The sequence below is a fragment of the Eupeodes corollae genome, chromosome X, assembly GCF_945859685.1.
Source record: "Eupeodes corollae chromosome X, idEupCoro1.1, whole genome shotgun sequence".
NCBI classification, from domain to species: domain Eukaryota; kingdom Metazoa; phylum Arthropoda; class Insecta; order Diptera; family Syrphidae; genus Eupeodes; species Eupeodes corollae.
Genome location: NC_079150.1, coordinates 6,900,815 through 6,916,445, shown reverse-complemented (window position 1 = coordinate 6,916,445; position 15,631 = coordinate 6,900,815). Strand labels below are relative to the sequence as shown.

Here is a 15,631-nt window from a genome sequence, read left to right as displayed (position 1 = left end):
ATAATAGTTTCTCTAAATGCAATTTTGTATGAAATATTCTGTCTTAGCCCCAAGGCTTACAGTTTAACTATGAAGCTCATGCTATTAAGTGAAGTGTTCTTGGGCTAATCTTTGAAAAGATATAGTTATAAGTATCTCATCTATCGGCAATAGGTAGACCAAAATCCCCATTCATTTTATGAAAAGTACAGTTCAGTAACATAACGATGTAGGCAGACATTTCAATACAAAGCATAATTTCGCCCCTATATACTCTCCTTGACGAATCACTGGTGTCATACGCCATAACGTGGAAATTGAGTGTCCCGAGTGGACAGTTGACATTATACCTGTAATCTAAAATGTCCCTTCTAAACTTACACTTCTGGAAAACTTTGCAAAATTTCTAATAGGTATACCTCCATTAAAACTAGGTTCTCTTACCAGAATAACTCAAGGTTTGGAGACCATCATATTTTCAATATTCTCTTATTTACTATTAAGTTCTTCTGGCAATTAAAATAAAGTAATGTTTACGCTTTCATTATTGAAAATTAATATAATTTGTGCTAATAATATTTTTGTAAGTATTTTTTTTTTCGTTTTCAAATTATATACTACTTGGCTGACGCAAAGGATAGGTTATTTATAATAAAAGGAACTAAGTGAAATCAAGAAATCTATCAGAACAAAAAACCATGAAGAAAGAAAAAAAAGAGGTTGATACGAGACAAAGTCGTCCTCGTCATCTGCTGCTATAGTTTCGACGCTATATCGGCGTCCTCATTTTCCTTTTTCATTGTTCTTGATAATTTTTTGAATTTAACTATATATACCCACGATTTTAAATTTTACAAAATATAAAAAGAACGAGGATCAGGCTCCTCGTTTGAGTAGTTTGAGTTTTCAAACATCCTCAATAATTGGGTTCAGACTTCAGGTAGAGAGCTAGTAATCAGTATTAACTGAACAATGACCAAGAGGCAAACGCTATTTCATTTTTTCGTTATAACATAGCACAACACAAGAAGAAACACAGGGAAAATATACATACAAAGTTTATTTCTTTTTTTTGTTTATTTTTCAACCCTCTTTTGTGGTTGCTATATTTTCGCATGTGCAATAACACATACCAATGTATAATATTGGTTCTTCTTCATGGTGTGTATTGTGATGACCGGATTCCTCCATAAATATTCTGTCCTTTTCTGGATTTTGCTTCTGAGTTGGTAAATATACACATACATACACCAACTATTGATCCTGATACAGGATTGCCATATTGACGAAATTGTAGCTAAGTATTTCAAGTAAATTTGTACGTCGCTGTTTAATGCATAGCGGTTATATTATTTTTAAATTGAAGAAAACTTATCATTATATATTTTATAAAAATATTTTATTATTTTAAAATGGTGTTGTTTTTGGTTGAAATTTTTGACTTAAGATTCAGCTCTTTCCTAAGCCTATTTTTATCGACACTATGCCCTTGTTTTGGTTATTCGTTTTTGACATATAAAATATATAGATTGACCTTTATAAAATAATTTGTTGTGTTTTGCATAAACAAATATTTTTACGAAATGAAAAAGTACAATCACAATATTTTTTGGGTTTTATCCTAACACCAATTCAGGAGCATTTTGTCTCAATGCCAAGAAGACAGTTTCAAAAGAATAACCATTCTGAACGGCAATGAAATAAGTTTTTACAAAGATAAACTAAACTTATGTTTGATCTAATATATATATTAGATTATTTTATTATTTTCATTATCCATCTTAGGAATTTTATTATTTAAGAGTTGGAAAATAACATGCAAAATACTACAATGTTGTGTGTAAAGAATTTTATATAAGAACTCAGATTTCGATAATATGTATTATGGCAACACTTATTCCGACTTTAGTTCAGACTCAGAGGTAGGATACGTATGCTGCCATGGTAACTGCGCAATTGTATAAGTTTATATGTATGTATGTGTCTATCAAATGCATAACATCACAGTTTTTTGTTGCTTTCACACAGCTTCAGAAAATCGGGATACGTCAGTTGATTTTAACTTTCGGTGGTGAAGGACGTTGATATTTTCTAGGTCTAAGCGTTTATTGTTGGTTGGGTGTGCACAAACGACTCTGGTGCTTTAGTGCGCAAGAAGAGGTTGGTGTTTTTTCGCTTAAAATTTCCGGTGCCATCTTACAAAAAAGTGTTACAAAATTATTTCCTTTCTTTACTTTTGGTGTTCTATGTACTCGTATATCTAGAAAATACCTTTTTGCCTCTGAATTATTAATTTTTTGTATATTTTAATTGGTGTATTATTTTAGAAAAATTGCAGCATTGCCTTAAGGTTGTGCATTTATAGTGTTTAGTTTTTTTTTGTCTTTTTATTCGGTCTCTCTTCCTGTGTATCTAGGAATGGAAAAGGTGTTTTGCGGCAAAAAGTGAATGACCGTAAGATATGTGAATGTAGTATATCTTATATCCTTGTTTTGATTGTGTATGTGTGAGAATATGTAACTGTATGTTTTAAAGGATACTGAACTTTGGTGTAACTAATTTTTGGATATAAAGAGAATTTTAAATATATACTCCCATAAGAACTTTTTTTGTGCAATCAGTGATATGTACAGGCCAGTCTTGGTTTTAAGGCGTTCCTTCTAAAATCAAACTTTTTAAATTTACTTTCTCCCAAGACTTCGAATGTGGTATGTTTACATAAAGTGCCGGCAAACGTGTTTTTTTTTTGTGTGTAGGTATACAGATACAGATATTGTTTTTGTTTAAAAGTTCTAAGTTATTTTGTATGTACTTCCATTTTAAAATACGTCTGTACATTGTACCTATAAAGAGTGATTAAAATAATTCAGGAGTTTAAATCTTAGGTAGGTATATCAATAAAAAGAAAATTGGAGAGCACATCTTCTTTTTTCATAGCCAGATTTCTACCCAAACGTTCATAAGCTATTTAGCTTACAAATTTAATGAATTTTCCATATTAATTGTAATGCAAACATAGATTATATATTTTATATTTTTTTAATATTAAGGCAGGTACGAAAATATAGAAAAAACAACTAACTATTTATAATGGATATATAATTCTAATTACTAAGCGCCAAAAATTTTAGACTTGCTTGTGTTTATATATATATATAGGTACATATGTACCTACCTAGTCAAAAAATCATGAAGTAAGTTATGTTTTGTTTCCTTCTTCTAAGTCCTAGCTAAGATAGAATTTTTTATTTTATGCAGAATTCTTGCCGGTATTTAAAGCAAAAGATATGATGTAACATCAGTAAAACAGATTTTAATTCGAATTGAAATTGCTAAAAGTTTCGGTGTACGAAAATACTTACAAATGAATTGCTTAGTCTTATACCTACAAATCAAAGACTCTGTACTTTTATCTGCAGACTATATTAAAAATATATATGTTTTAAATTGTACAAGAGAGAGACATGAAAATCCAAGATTGTTTGAAATATGCATTCTGAGTCCCTGGAAATCTTAATTGACCGGTGAGGACTCTGCTGATGCAAACAAATTAAAATCCCAACATTTTGTGTGTAAATCCAAAAATGAAACGATGCAATATGGTTCGACGAGCCATTTGTTTCGTTAGTGTATACCAGCGTTGCAATTTTTATTTTAGTTTTATATGCTTGAAATAGGCATTGTTTTTTTTACTCAACTAAGAGGGTTTAAAAAGACGGATTCAAAAATGGCAGTTTCAATTTGTAATTTGTGTACTTATGTACACATATTTTTCCTCTGGAAGTGGTTTTATCGAAATAATTTAAATAAAAAGTCACTCCCAAATATAGGGAATTTGATAATACCCGTGTTATTTTTATTATAATTATGTATGCAAACAAAAACAGTGGCTCAGTTAGCGTTGTTGTACATTTAAAATTTGAGTTTATTGAAAAAGACGAAAATAGAATTTTGTAAATCCATTTTAATTATTTTCTAGCATTACAATTTTTGGATTTCAAAAAGTTAATGGTGCGTTTTAAGTTCTAAGACAATTTGTGTCAGTTAAATTAAATTTATAATAATGTCAACAAATAGAAACAAAAACTGATCCTTTAATCGCCTTGCCCTTACCGCCTAAACGGGGGGAGATGGAAAATATGTACAAATGCTAATGAAGACTATTAAGTACGGAGTACTGCTTTTTTTTGGTTTTACAAATTTTAAATACAAACGTACATACATAGGTCCACGCATTCCACCCGTCTGTGTGCTCTCGTCCCCACAGCCGGGCCTATGGAGTTCAAACTTAGAAATTAAGATTTTAAGGTACATCGCGTTTAATATTTTTTTTCCTTTTTTAAGACCAAAAATAAATTTTTTTCCCCATACAAACTATTTGGTCAAAAATCGAACATTCTAATTTTCTCCAAAACTAACCGTTAGATTTAAAATAAAATTTTCTCTGAAACCAAGTAGGCTTCTTTAAATAAAAAAAATATATTTTTGTATTGCTTCAGAACCGTTATTTTTATCTTCAGTTTGTTCAAGAACATATAGCTAAACCGATTAAATTTTTTTCCAGTACACTTATATTTCCTTATTAAACATGTCATTGTTTTATTTTTGGATTTTTAAAAAAATAATTAACATTTTTGTTTGAGAAACTAAATGGCATTTAAATTCCTGGAAACAAAAATATATGGCTGTTATTTTTTACATCTTAAAATACAAGAAACATTTTTTAACAGTCTGTTTGGATAAATGGCCAAGTTCGTACGACCCATATCATAATGTCATGTTAGATTATGATTTTGATATTTGTTTACGAATGCAATACTGGTCATATTGCTGAGAATAATTGCCCATACAAAATGTGCATTCTCATTGATGCTATCAAACAATAACGAAAACCCATAGTTTACACAAGCTGAAACAAATCGAAGAAGTTGCATTCTCTTGTAGGATTTATATGTTCTTTTCATATAAAACTTAATCTTTTTTTTGCAAATAGTTTTATATACATAAGAAGCTTACTCCTAAGCCTTTAATTGTTTATTTGACAATTAAATCGATATGTTCTTCATACATTTTTAATTACACTAGCAGCGTTATAAATATTTAATAATAATAATTTAATCGAATCCAATTTAGTACTCACTCCAAAGATTTCGCTTTCAATTGCTTTGAGCGTGCTTATCTGGACGCGGCTAATCCGATTAAGACTAAATTTATACCATCTTAAGACTAAATCTATACCATCTTAAACAAAAGTAAAAAAAGGCCTTTACAACAAATCTTTTTTCTTTCTTCGTTTAAAAAAAATTGTGTAGACAGACTTGTTGAATTAAAAATCTTCATTATCATAATATATTTAGTCTACACAATCGAGATCCGGCCCTAGTATCATTCAACAGGCCTCTCCATTAATCCCGGTCTACGGTATTTTCCAACGTAAGCATGGTCTGCTATGCTGTCTTTCCAATTTGAATTAATAACTGACTATTGATTACTAAATAAAATAGTCCAACGAAAATGCTTTGTTGAAATAATTTTATTGTTGTTTTTAGCTTTGAGATTTAAAATTATTTGTTGATACTGTGGACAAAAACAGGATTTTTTTTAAAAGTTACTGAAAGAATGGATTTTATCTTTGAAAAGTTATATCACAATATTGTAGGTGTTGCCGTTGATTTACCATCATTCATTTTGAATGTCAACTCACTCACCTATAGACCCTTCCATCATTCGCTTTTTTTCCTTCTTTTTTTCCAACTCTTTCACTCTGGGGATACTTATTGCAAATCATCAATTTTTGTTGTTTTAGTAGTAGTTAGTTGTTTGTTTGTAAGAAACGTATTTTAGCCCATTTTTGAACAACTGTATTTTGAAAACCGTTACATTTACAGGCACAACTTCAAACGCAAATTGTAGCTAAGCTTATTCATATGTCTTATAATGCCAGAACATTACCTCAGGCCAACATCATAAAGAAGAGTAACCAAATATCGGACTTAACGCATGGTCTGATTTATATAAATAGTTACTAGACTATATCTAAATTATTGATTATTTTGTATTTAATATTCTGCTAAAATAAAACGAAAGTGCGTATTTAATGGTCAACATTTTCAAAATAGTGGAATTTTCAAATATTCTATTCCTTAAATTTTACAACAACTCATTATCGGCTTGACAACCTGGATCAGGTCTTGGCTTCATACAACAAATCTATCCATTTATCCCGATCGCTAGCCGACGAGATGTCATCCAGTTGCGCATCCCAAAAACAGTTTGCGCAGCTCGTCCACTGTCTTCAGTTTTATTTTAGCTGAATTGTTTGTTAAATATATTAACGGTTGTGGGTACAAAACCGAAATGTTAAAACTCAAATTTGTCCAAGAGCGATTTTTGAGTTGTGAAAATAATCGAACAAAACAACCTTTAATTCAGGCGGTTTTTATTGTTTTGTAGGTATCCGTGTTATGTAAAAAAAAAATGTGAATAGAATTTTTGCTAAGAAAATTACTTAAGGTAATCAACAATATTAAGCATAGGATAAAATAAGTTTGATTAGATTTCTTCCGTTAGCAAAATCTAGCATAGAATAACATTTGTCTGAATGAGTTCTAATCTATTCTCAAAGTATTCAAATAAAACATCAGTTTTTACTAATTTTGCTAAGTATTTTTAGCAGATTTATTTTTCAAGAACAGATAGTTACATTTTTCAAAAAATTGTATTAAAAATTAATATCAATATTTTTTTTGAATAAAAGTAGCTTGAAGGCATTATAAATTGTTACCAACTTTGAGTAGTGTTTTTAAAGTTTTTTTTTTTTATTTTTTTGTAAGAAAACCGTTACTTCAATTTCTTCGCAAAATGTTACCAAATGTCAAAAACGTTATTCTTCGTTGCGTAAAATTATTCCGGGGTAATATCATATTTCGATCGTAAAATATTCGATTCTAATTTTAGTAGAATTCTTGGAAGTTTTTTATTTTCATCCAAAAACTTCCAATTGGACTTTATTATAACCAATACTTTCTATTGATAAGATTTTGAAGGCAGCAATTATTTATGTATATATATATATATTTGAGTCAAAAATCATTTGTTACCGTATTAATAGAATTTTTTGAGGTTTTAAATTTTGTTAAGAAAACTGTCGATTTTCATTCATCAAATAGTAGCAACATTGTCTTTTGTTAGAGAAAGCTGATGAAAAGTCATTATCTTTATTTTTCTTCGAGTCGAAAATCATTTGTTAGTTTGATTTTTCTAAAAATTTTATTTATAATGATTGTAATATCATAATTATGTAAATAATATCATTACTTATTCGAAATATGTTCGAGGCGACAAATATTTGTTTTCATTTTTGTTTGACTTATAAAAAAAAAATTATTTAAGTTTTTTTTAATATAATACGAATTTGGTATCATATAAATAATATTAAACTTAATTGAAGTTGCTAGCGTTATTGGTTTATCAGATATGTGGGGACAACCAAAATGTTCACTTTTTTAAAAATGACTATAGTAAAATAACCTCCCACTTAATTTTTGTGGAAATCATTTTTACATTAAACGAAATTTATTTATTTTAAGTCTATTTCTCTACTGGTTATAGGATTTGGACGACGAAAAATGGTATGCCCAACGTAGGTTCAAACGCAAACACAGACATCTCCAAAAATCTTTCATTTAGATTCTATGAATCTTGAACCGTCGAGAAATGTTAAAATTTGTAATTTGACAAATTGAACATATTATTATACCTAACGATGGGAAGTTAGTTAGCGATTTTTAGTTCAAACAATTTTGATTTAGAAATAAGTAATTAATATTTTATACTGTTCATAAAAGAACATGATGGCTTTAGTTTCCAAGAACAGATACCAAAAAATCTTGTGATACTAATAGAACACATGTGAATTGAAATAAATACATGGACAAAGTAAGACGTTGTTTTTATTTCTTTCCGCAATTATAAACATTGATCCTTCGAGCAGGTTTAGCAGTTATTCAAAACCATTCGATACAATAACATGAAATATTGAACATTGAACAACTCAAAATAATTTTCATATACAATTGCATCAAAGACATCAGCCCAATTAGTTATTTGTAGAATTTCAAAATGATTTTTTATTAATTGTTCTATTACATTTTTCTTCTATTTAAGATTTCTTTTGACTAAAATTCCGGCACAATTTTATACAATATTCATTCGGGATTCGGCATATAAACTGTAGGCCCCCTCAATTCATGACAATATTACTCGCACACAGGAATGGTTGCGAGTTGTAAGTCACTAGGCCCTAGTTCTCAACGGACTGTTGCGCCACCCAATTTATTTTATTCAATCAACACATAACATTCACCTTAGACTGATTTACTATCTTTTTAACTTTTGCCCAGGCAAATTTGAAAAAATTATCAATATATGTATAATGCTATATATAATTCAATATATTTTTATATCAAATATATATTTTCATATCAAAAGTTGTCATAACAAGTAAATCACTGGAATATGTAATTCTTTTTCTTTTTTTAAATTCTTACCCATTATTGTAATAAATAAATACATTTATTTATAAATAAATGTTAAATAATAAGTTGCTGACATATATTTAAAAGCATATTTTAAATCTATAAAAGAATTAAAAAGCGATTCAAAGAACATAATCTTATAAAAGTAATAATAACATGATCAGATAGAAGAAGATTTTCACTCAATCATATCGCCACCCAGCCAGCCGTTTTGCTTAAAAAATTAATAACTACAACAAAGCCTTAAAAAAACATGTAAACAAGTTTCAATGGAGCTTTACTAAGCGCATATAATTATTTTAAAGCTATTAGAGATAAAGAAGATGAACAAAGTGATCAAATAAAAATAATTTACAAAGTGAATTTTAAAAATTATTTTATTATTAATTAATTCATTTATTTAAATTAATTCTTTTTTATCAGAATTTGTTTAAGTTCGTATACATTACCTCTTATATAACATTCATTAGAGTTGGGATCGAAATACTGTATGGATAATAATACTGAATTTCATACATTTTCGAAATTGTCATTCATTTTTATTTTTATTTAGTAAGATTCAAATAATTAATAGGATATTAACTATAGTTTTTATGACACATTTATCTAAAATCATGATGAAATTACACCCAATTTCAGATATACATAAATTGTGATAACTGATAATCCCAACATTTTGATTTTGTTTGGTATGTAACCATAAAAATGAAAAGTTAAATAATTGTTGTACCAATGGTGGACAAACGACAATTTTTGGTAAAACATTTATTAGATGGGTGGACAAACAAAATTGAATAACTTCTTAACTTAGGTGGGACAAACGACAGTATATACACGAATATACTTGGTCCAATCATCCTAAGTCATTGAGAGTGAGATGTTGTTTTTGGAAAAGGAAAAGCTATATAACTTTTTTCCTGGGGGTGGACAAACGATTTGTTTACATTTACAAACGTACACAACCTAATGGGACAAACCCATACTTTCTCTAAAACGATATAAACATTTGTTCTACTGTCAAGTGAGAGAAAAAATAAATCACCAGTGGACCTTTTGCTACGAAAGCCGTACTGCCGATCATCAAGAATATTTCTTTCCTCAAGACATTTCTAAACCTGATAATTAATCAGAGTTTCTACGACCTTATAAAGGAGGGCTTGGCTGAACAAAAGCAAATACAAATAAAATATATGTCACCCTCCTTGAAGTTTGAAGACTTTAAATCTCTCTCCAATTATTTATATGCTGAATATCTTTTATATATAGAAGGTTCTCCTAAGCTTAAGTAAATTTAAATCTTTAAATCTCCAAATATGTATTTTTTTTAAGAACACCTAGTAAGCAGCTTTCTATGATCAGTTAAATTACTAAAGCTTTTTCTCAATTAAAGCCTAGTGACTTAAAAGTCTCAACCATTCCTGTGTGCCATTACTGTTGCCAGGGATGGAAGGGACTTAAAGTTTCAAGTCGAATTCAAACGGCTAATTCGAGAAAGCACTTTTTATGAAAGGAATCAGTCTTGGAGGATATGTCAATTACTCGCAGGCTAAACCCGTGAAAAAATAAACTGCACAGGCAGGGATTGAACCAAAGCCCTCTGCCATGACAGTCGAACACACTTTTTTATTCATTTTTATTAATTTCACCTTAAACCTATCTTAAAGCTAGATAAAAATTCATAAAAATAGCCTAATTATCCATAACCGTGGCATGATGGTTATTGCGTTGGACTGTGCATCGACCTGCTGGCTACTGAAAAGCAATCTTGATCACTACGGACTGGCTGCATTAATGCGCGTAGAGTTGGAGGAATACGTTGCAACGCACTCTTACAATTACAGCAAGTTGCGCTGGCCTCGTTTCACCAACGCCTTAGCGAGAGAACTTCGTTCGATTGACATAGCCCCACCAAACAACAGAAACCTGACAAATACAGAAATTGACCAACATTTACAACATGTGGCAAAAACAATAAAACGGACAATACCAAAGTACAAAGAACGGGACCAAATGGACGCTTACAGAAACGCAACTATTGACGCTCAACATAGACACAAGAGTGGCTTACTGACAAGAGTCAAAAACTTGCACAGACGACCACACGACTTGGAGGTTAGGACACTGAATTCGTCAATAAAAAAATCTCAATCTGTTTATTAAGGAGAACTACAGGTTATCAATTAACAAGTACTGGGACCGCAAGATCCAGTCAGTTAATTCCAGTAACCCTAGTATGTTCCCTCCAAATCAACAAGATATCAAAAGAACGATAATGACCTTTCGTGTCTGAAACTACAAAGAACTGAAGGGAACAGAGACAGCGCAAATAGATCCAGAAGAAGCCATCTTTTACGATGACTTTTTTATAATGGAAGATCCGAACAAAGAGTGGAGGCAGTGGGATCTGCTTTAAAGCAAGTGCACAAGGTTAATGTTAGCATTGGCCGAATCACGATCTTGAAAAAGAGCCCTAATTAATCACTTTTACCTTCGAAATGATATGACACAATGGCGATCTAAGAACCGCGGTTTAATGCGCATCAATGACGATTCCTTGGCAAATGCCAAAATCGCCGAGCAAAAGGGGCCAAGTCCTTTGTTAGTGACAAAGGTTAAGCTACAGCTCTTTTCAACTCAATTAAAAACAAAAAGTCAGCAGGTGTCGATGGTATATTCAACGTTGTACTTAGACATTTACCGATGGATGAAATTGACATTTACACCACCCTCTTCAATAATTCACTGAATAATGCATATTATCCAGTGCATTGGAAGACCGCTGTGTATCATCCTCTCCCGAAAAATTGAAAGGACAACTCCAACCCGTAAATTCTTCGGTCCATAAGTCTTCTTCCGAGCATCACTAAAGTTTTCGAAAAGATCATCAATAGGGCTCTGACTAAGTGGGCTGCATATTAAAGGTATAAAAAAACCCTTTTAGTGTTTGCTAATTATAAAAAAAAAAAAAAAAATTCCGGAAAAATAGTTCGTGTTCAAGGCGGGTCATGACACAATTAATGTTTCTGATATCCAATGGAATAAAACGAAATACCAATGCACAGGTGCTGTTCTGGTTGATTTGGAAAAGGCTTTTGACACCGTATGGTTAAAGGGCCCTTACCTAAAACTGAGCAAACAAACCATTGTAGTATATGTATTGTATACTTTATGATATGCTTAACGGTAGAAAGTTAGTTGTCAAAAGTGGCAATGTAACTTCTACCACAACATTCTTAAGTACAGAATGGCCCGAAAGGTTGAGGTTATTAGAATTCTTTTGCAGCGTAATTTCGACAAGATTCAGCGATATTGTGACGATTGCAATCGGCTTGACCCCATACCGATTATCGCTCATGGTTGTCCTGTCTGGCTCAACGTTGCCCCTTCCCAGATGGAGAAGTTTCGGGTGTTCGAGCGGCAGTGTTTACGACGCTCTACCGGCTTATATCGAACAGTCGAATCTTCTAACGTGCATTACTATTCCAACGGGGCTTGAATCAACAGAATTGAAAGTTTCTTGATAAAACTCGTTCGAGGTCACATTACAAGAGCAATGTCTTCAACCAACAATTTAATTTTCGGGTATTCTATCCGAACGACGAGTATTTTGAGAGTGCACGCTAAAGCGGCTTCATTCTACCAGAGGCATTCCTCTTTTTAGACAGATGTGGTCTGATACAGGATAGATTGGCAGTTCGGCTAATGTACCACCTCAGACGACGAACAGTGGATAGGTGACTCCTGTAAAAACATGGACTAAGAATAAAATAGGACAACAAAATATGAAAAACAAAAAATGTTAGATAGTTAGATTTGCTGCTTTGGTTGTTCTAGTTTTAAGTAGTTTATAGGTAGAATAAGTAGTTTAAGTTACTTTTAAGTTTTTTAAGGACATAATTTTAAGAAGTTTTTAAGTAAAAATAGAAAAGAATATGCATATTATTTTTTTTTTATTTTCTAATGAATAAAAAAAATAAATTAAATTAAATTGATGTTAAATAGATCTTAGGCATTAGAAATAAGTATTATTGTTAAACTTAGAGTGTCCGTATGGGACCAGTAAGTTAGTTGTATTTTGCTTCAATTAAATTTTATTTATTTTTTGTATTTATTAGAAACTTTGAAAAAAAAAACAATATCAATATCCTTTTTTATCTTTACTTACAAACTACTTAAAATAAGGTCCTTAATATAAAACTAACTTAAACTACCTATGAACTACTTAAAACTAGAACAACCACAGCAGCAAATCTAACTAACATTTTTTGTTTTCTTTTTTTTTTTATTTCATGTTTTTTTAATTTTAACTTATTATTATTATTATGCCCAGCAAACAATCATGCCACGGGTACTGCAATATTAGTTGTAAACATTTGATTTTTAGTGAAATTCAGTTGAAAGTTTAAAAAATTAAAACTCGATTGATTGTTTTTTTTACAAACTAAAAAACTACAAAAATACCACTAAAGTTGGTGAAAATTGTTTTTTTTTAACTCAAACTTCTCTAGACCAAATGTGGATGCTGACTTATAACTTGTTTTATAATATCCAAATTATTGTTGTTAGTTTTTAACAAACTTTCAAATGTCTTATTTTATCGTACAGGAACTAGAATTTACCGAAATTTTGATTCAGTTTCAGCTTCTCTATTATTTAATCCTTCCGCAGACAGCTTATCAGATGCGATGTTTCGATATTTTTCCTTCAGCCAATTCTACTCTTAATTTTTCATAGAATTTCATAGAGTACAAAAAGTGTACGAAAATTATCCAAATCTTCAGCTTTAAGCTGTTTGAGTTTTAATTTTGTGCATGACTATTACAGAGTCGTGATTACCGAATTTTTTCGTCCATCACAGTTTTTAGTTACGGATCCGTGAACTGGAAATGCCGAAGCCCGTTACTTAATTTGCAATAGTATCCTGTTATATTTTTTTAATGAGTTTCTATACTTTAAAAAATAATTTTTTTAAGGAATACATATAGACATATAGAAAAAAAAATAGAAATGGAACGTGTCGAGCATACCGTACAATAGTACCGATAGAGTAACGGCGATCGGCATTACAAAAATGCAAGCCCATGATTTTGGTGTTTGAAATGTTTCAAATATTATTGATAGATGAAAATGCAGTGTTTTTCAGCTTCATTCAAAGTTCTATAACTGGTAAAAAAAAACAACGTTATATGATTTCTATGAATTATGATCCAAACAATTTGTTTTCAATAATAAATAATAATTTATTTTATATCAAAAATAGTTCTAAGAATCACGCCCAATGCTGACACTAGGCTAGGCTTTAACAAATTGTAATTTAATGTAAATATATACATACATACATAGTATTTAAAAAAGTCATAGAGACGTGTATTTGGTTTTTTGTGGATAATAACAGCAATTGTTTGCGTTCTCAAAATGTTTTATTTCTTAACAAAATGTTATGTATAAATAATCAAAATTTGTTTTTTTTTTTCATTAAAGAACACAGTGAAACATTATTGATTTTTACGGATTATTAACTGTTTTTTTTTTAAATTGTATTTCTTTTCAGAACACAAAATTTCAAAACAAAGCATACCAAAAAAAAACTAAATATAAAGAAACGAAATAAAAAAAATATAATTCAAAGAATAAAAAAAGGGAACTAAGAAACATTTTCGTTAGAAATTAAGGAGATATATAAAGGAAGCAATATTTTATAAATCCTAATCAAATAGAATGACAGCATTGTACTCCGACTTGGAACGTACTGGCAATGTATTGCAATGTTCTGCTTCTACAATCTCGTTTACCACAAGCGAGGTCATCACTTCGACACAAACATCGCAACAACAATCAGCTTCTAGCGCTTCAGCCGCAGTTGCTGTTGCTGTTGCTGCAGCCGAATTACGTCAGCATCATCATCAGCAGCAACAACAACAACAACAACAGCAACAATCCGTTGTCAGTTCTACACAAACGATAATTAATGGAAACTCCCTATCATCATCCGTATCATCTACATCGCCGTCATCATCAAATATATCGCCTATTTCGTCATCACCGCAATCGAATCCTAATAGTTCAATAGGAACACCTTCGCTTACTGGTTCTCCGACGTCTTCCACACACCTAGTCGGCTTAACTAACTGTACGTCGAGTAGCAGTGGCATCTCTTCTTTATCAGGCATAAGTCTCAATGGCGGAAATAGGCCTAATTTGGGTAGTAATACAGCGTTAATTGAAGACTCTAGAACACTTCAGCTAGCGTTAGAGTTGTCAATGGTAGGATTATCCGATTCAATGCAGGCAGCTGCAGTTGCAGCAGCTCTTACTAATGGCCATGGACATACCCAACGCCAGCATCAACAACAACAGCAGCAAAATCAACATTTAAATCATCATCAGCAGCAACAACAACTTCAGTCACAGCAGCTTCACAGTCAATATGAATTGACATGTGGACTAGCGAATGCAGCAACACCTGGCATAATGCAACCGACAAATGTCTTGGCCCCAGGTACAACTCTAAACCAGTTCGCTGCCTCCATATTGCCAACATTAGAAGACCGTTCAAAAAAATCCCAAAACATGACAGAGTGTGTTCCAGTTCCCAGTTCGGAACATGTTGCTGAAATCGTAGGACGACAAGGTATGTATTTCTATTTTATGATCTACAATATGAAATTTTGTTTTCAAAATCAATGAACATAATCATTGCCGCCAAGTTATTAGGAAAGTTGAAAAACGAATAACTTGAATAAAAAATAGCTTAAGCAAAAATATTCATATACAGGTATCTTATCCTCATACCAAAAATGCCATACGAAATTTGTTTGATGTCAAATTATAAACTGAGAAAACTGCAAAAGTTATAGAATCAGGGGTGGCAACTTACGAATTTTAAACTAATATAGACCACAAGTAAATAGTAAGAACTGACAATTAAAAGCTTATAAATCAATTTCGTCCAATCAATATTGGAGCACACATCGTATTTTCTCTCAGTGTTATTTTGTACTGCTTCATTAGGGTTATGTTTCGTGATCGTAATCTTATTTTTTAAATATTGTGAACATATGCTTTTATGCATTTATGTATCAAAATTTTATATTTCAAAAATTAAAAACTGAAAC

General features: G+C 31.0%; 1 protein-coding gene across 3 annotated transcripts in view; it reads left to right on the top strand.

The window, feature by feature from the left end:
• The first annotated feature begins 2,017 nt into the window (after positions 1-2,017).
• LOC129953257 (RNA-binding protein MEX3B) overlaps positions 2,018-15,631 on the top strand; it is a 40,975-nt gene continuing 27,361 nt past the window's right edge. The window contains exons 1-3 of one of the 3 annotated variants that reach the window (XM_056066254.1): positions 2,048-2,139; positions 2,396-2,433; positions 14,068-15,147. In XM_056066254.1, coding sequence (XP_055922229.1) covers positions 14,235-15,147 — 913 coding nt within the window. In that variant the 5' untranslated portion in view covers positions 2,048-2,139; positions 2,396-2,433; positions 14,068-14,234. Of the gene's footprint in view, positions 2,140-2,395; positions 2,434-2,519; positions 2,732-14,067; positions 15,148-15,631 lie in introns of those variants that run through there. The other 2 variants (XM_056066253.1, XM_056066255.1) reach the window with 2 other exon arrangements.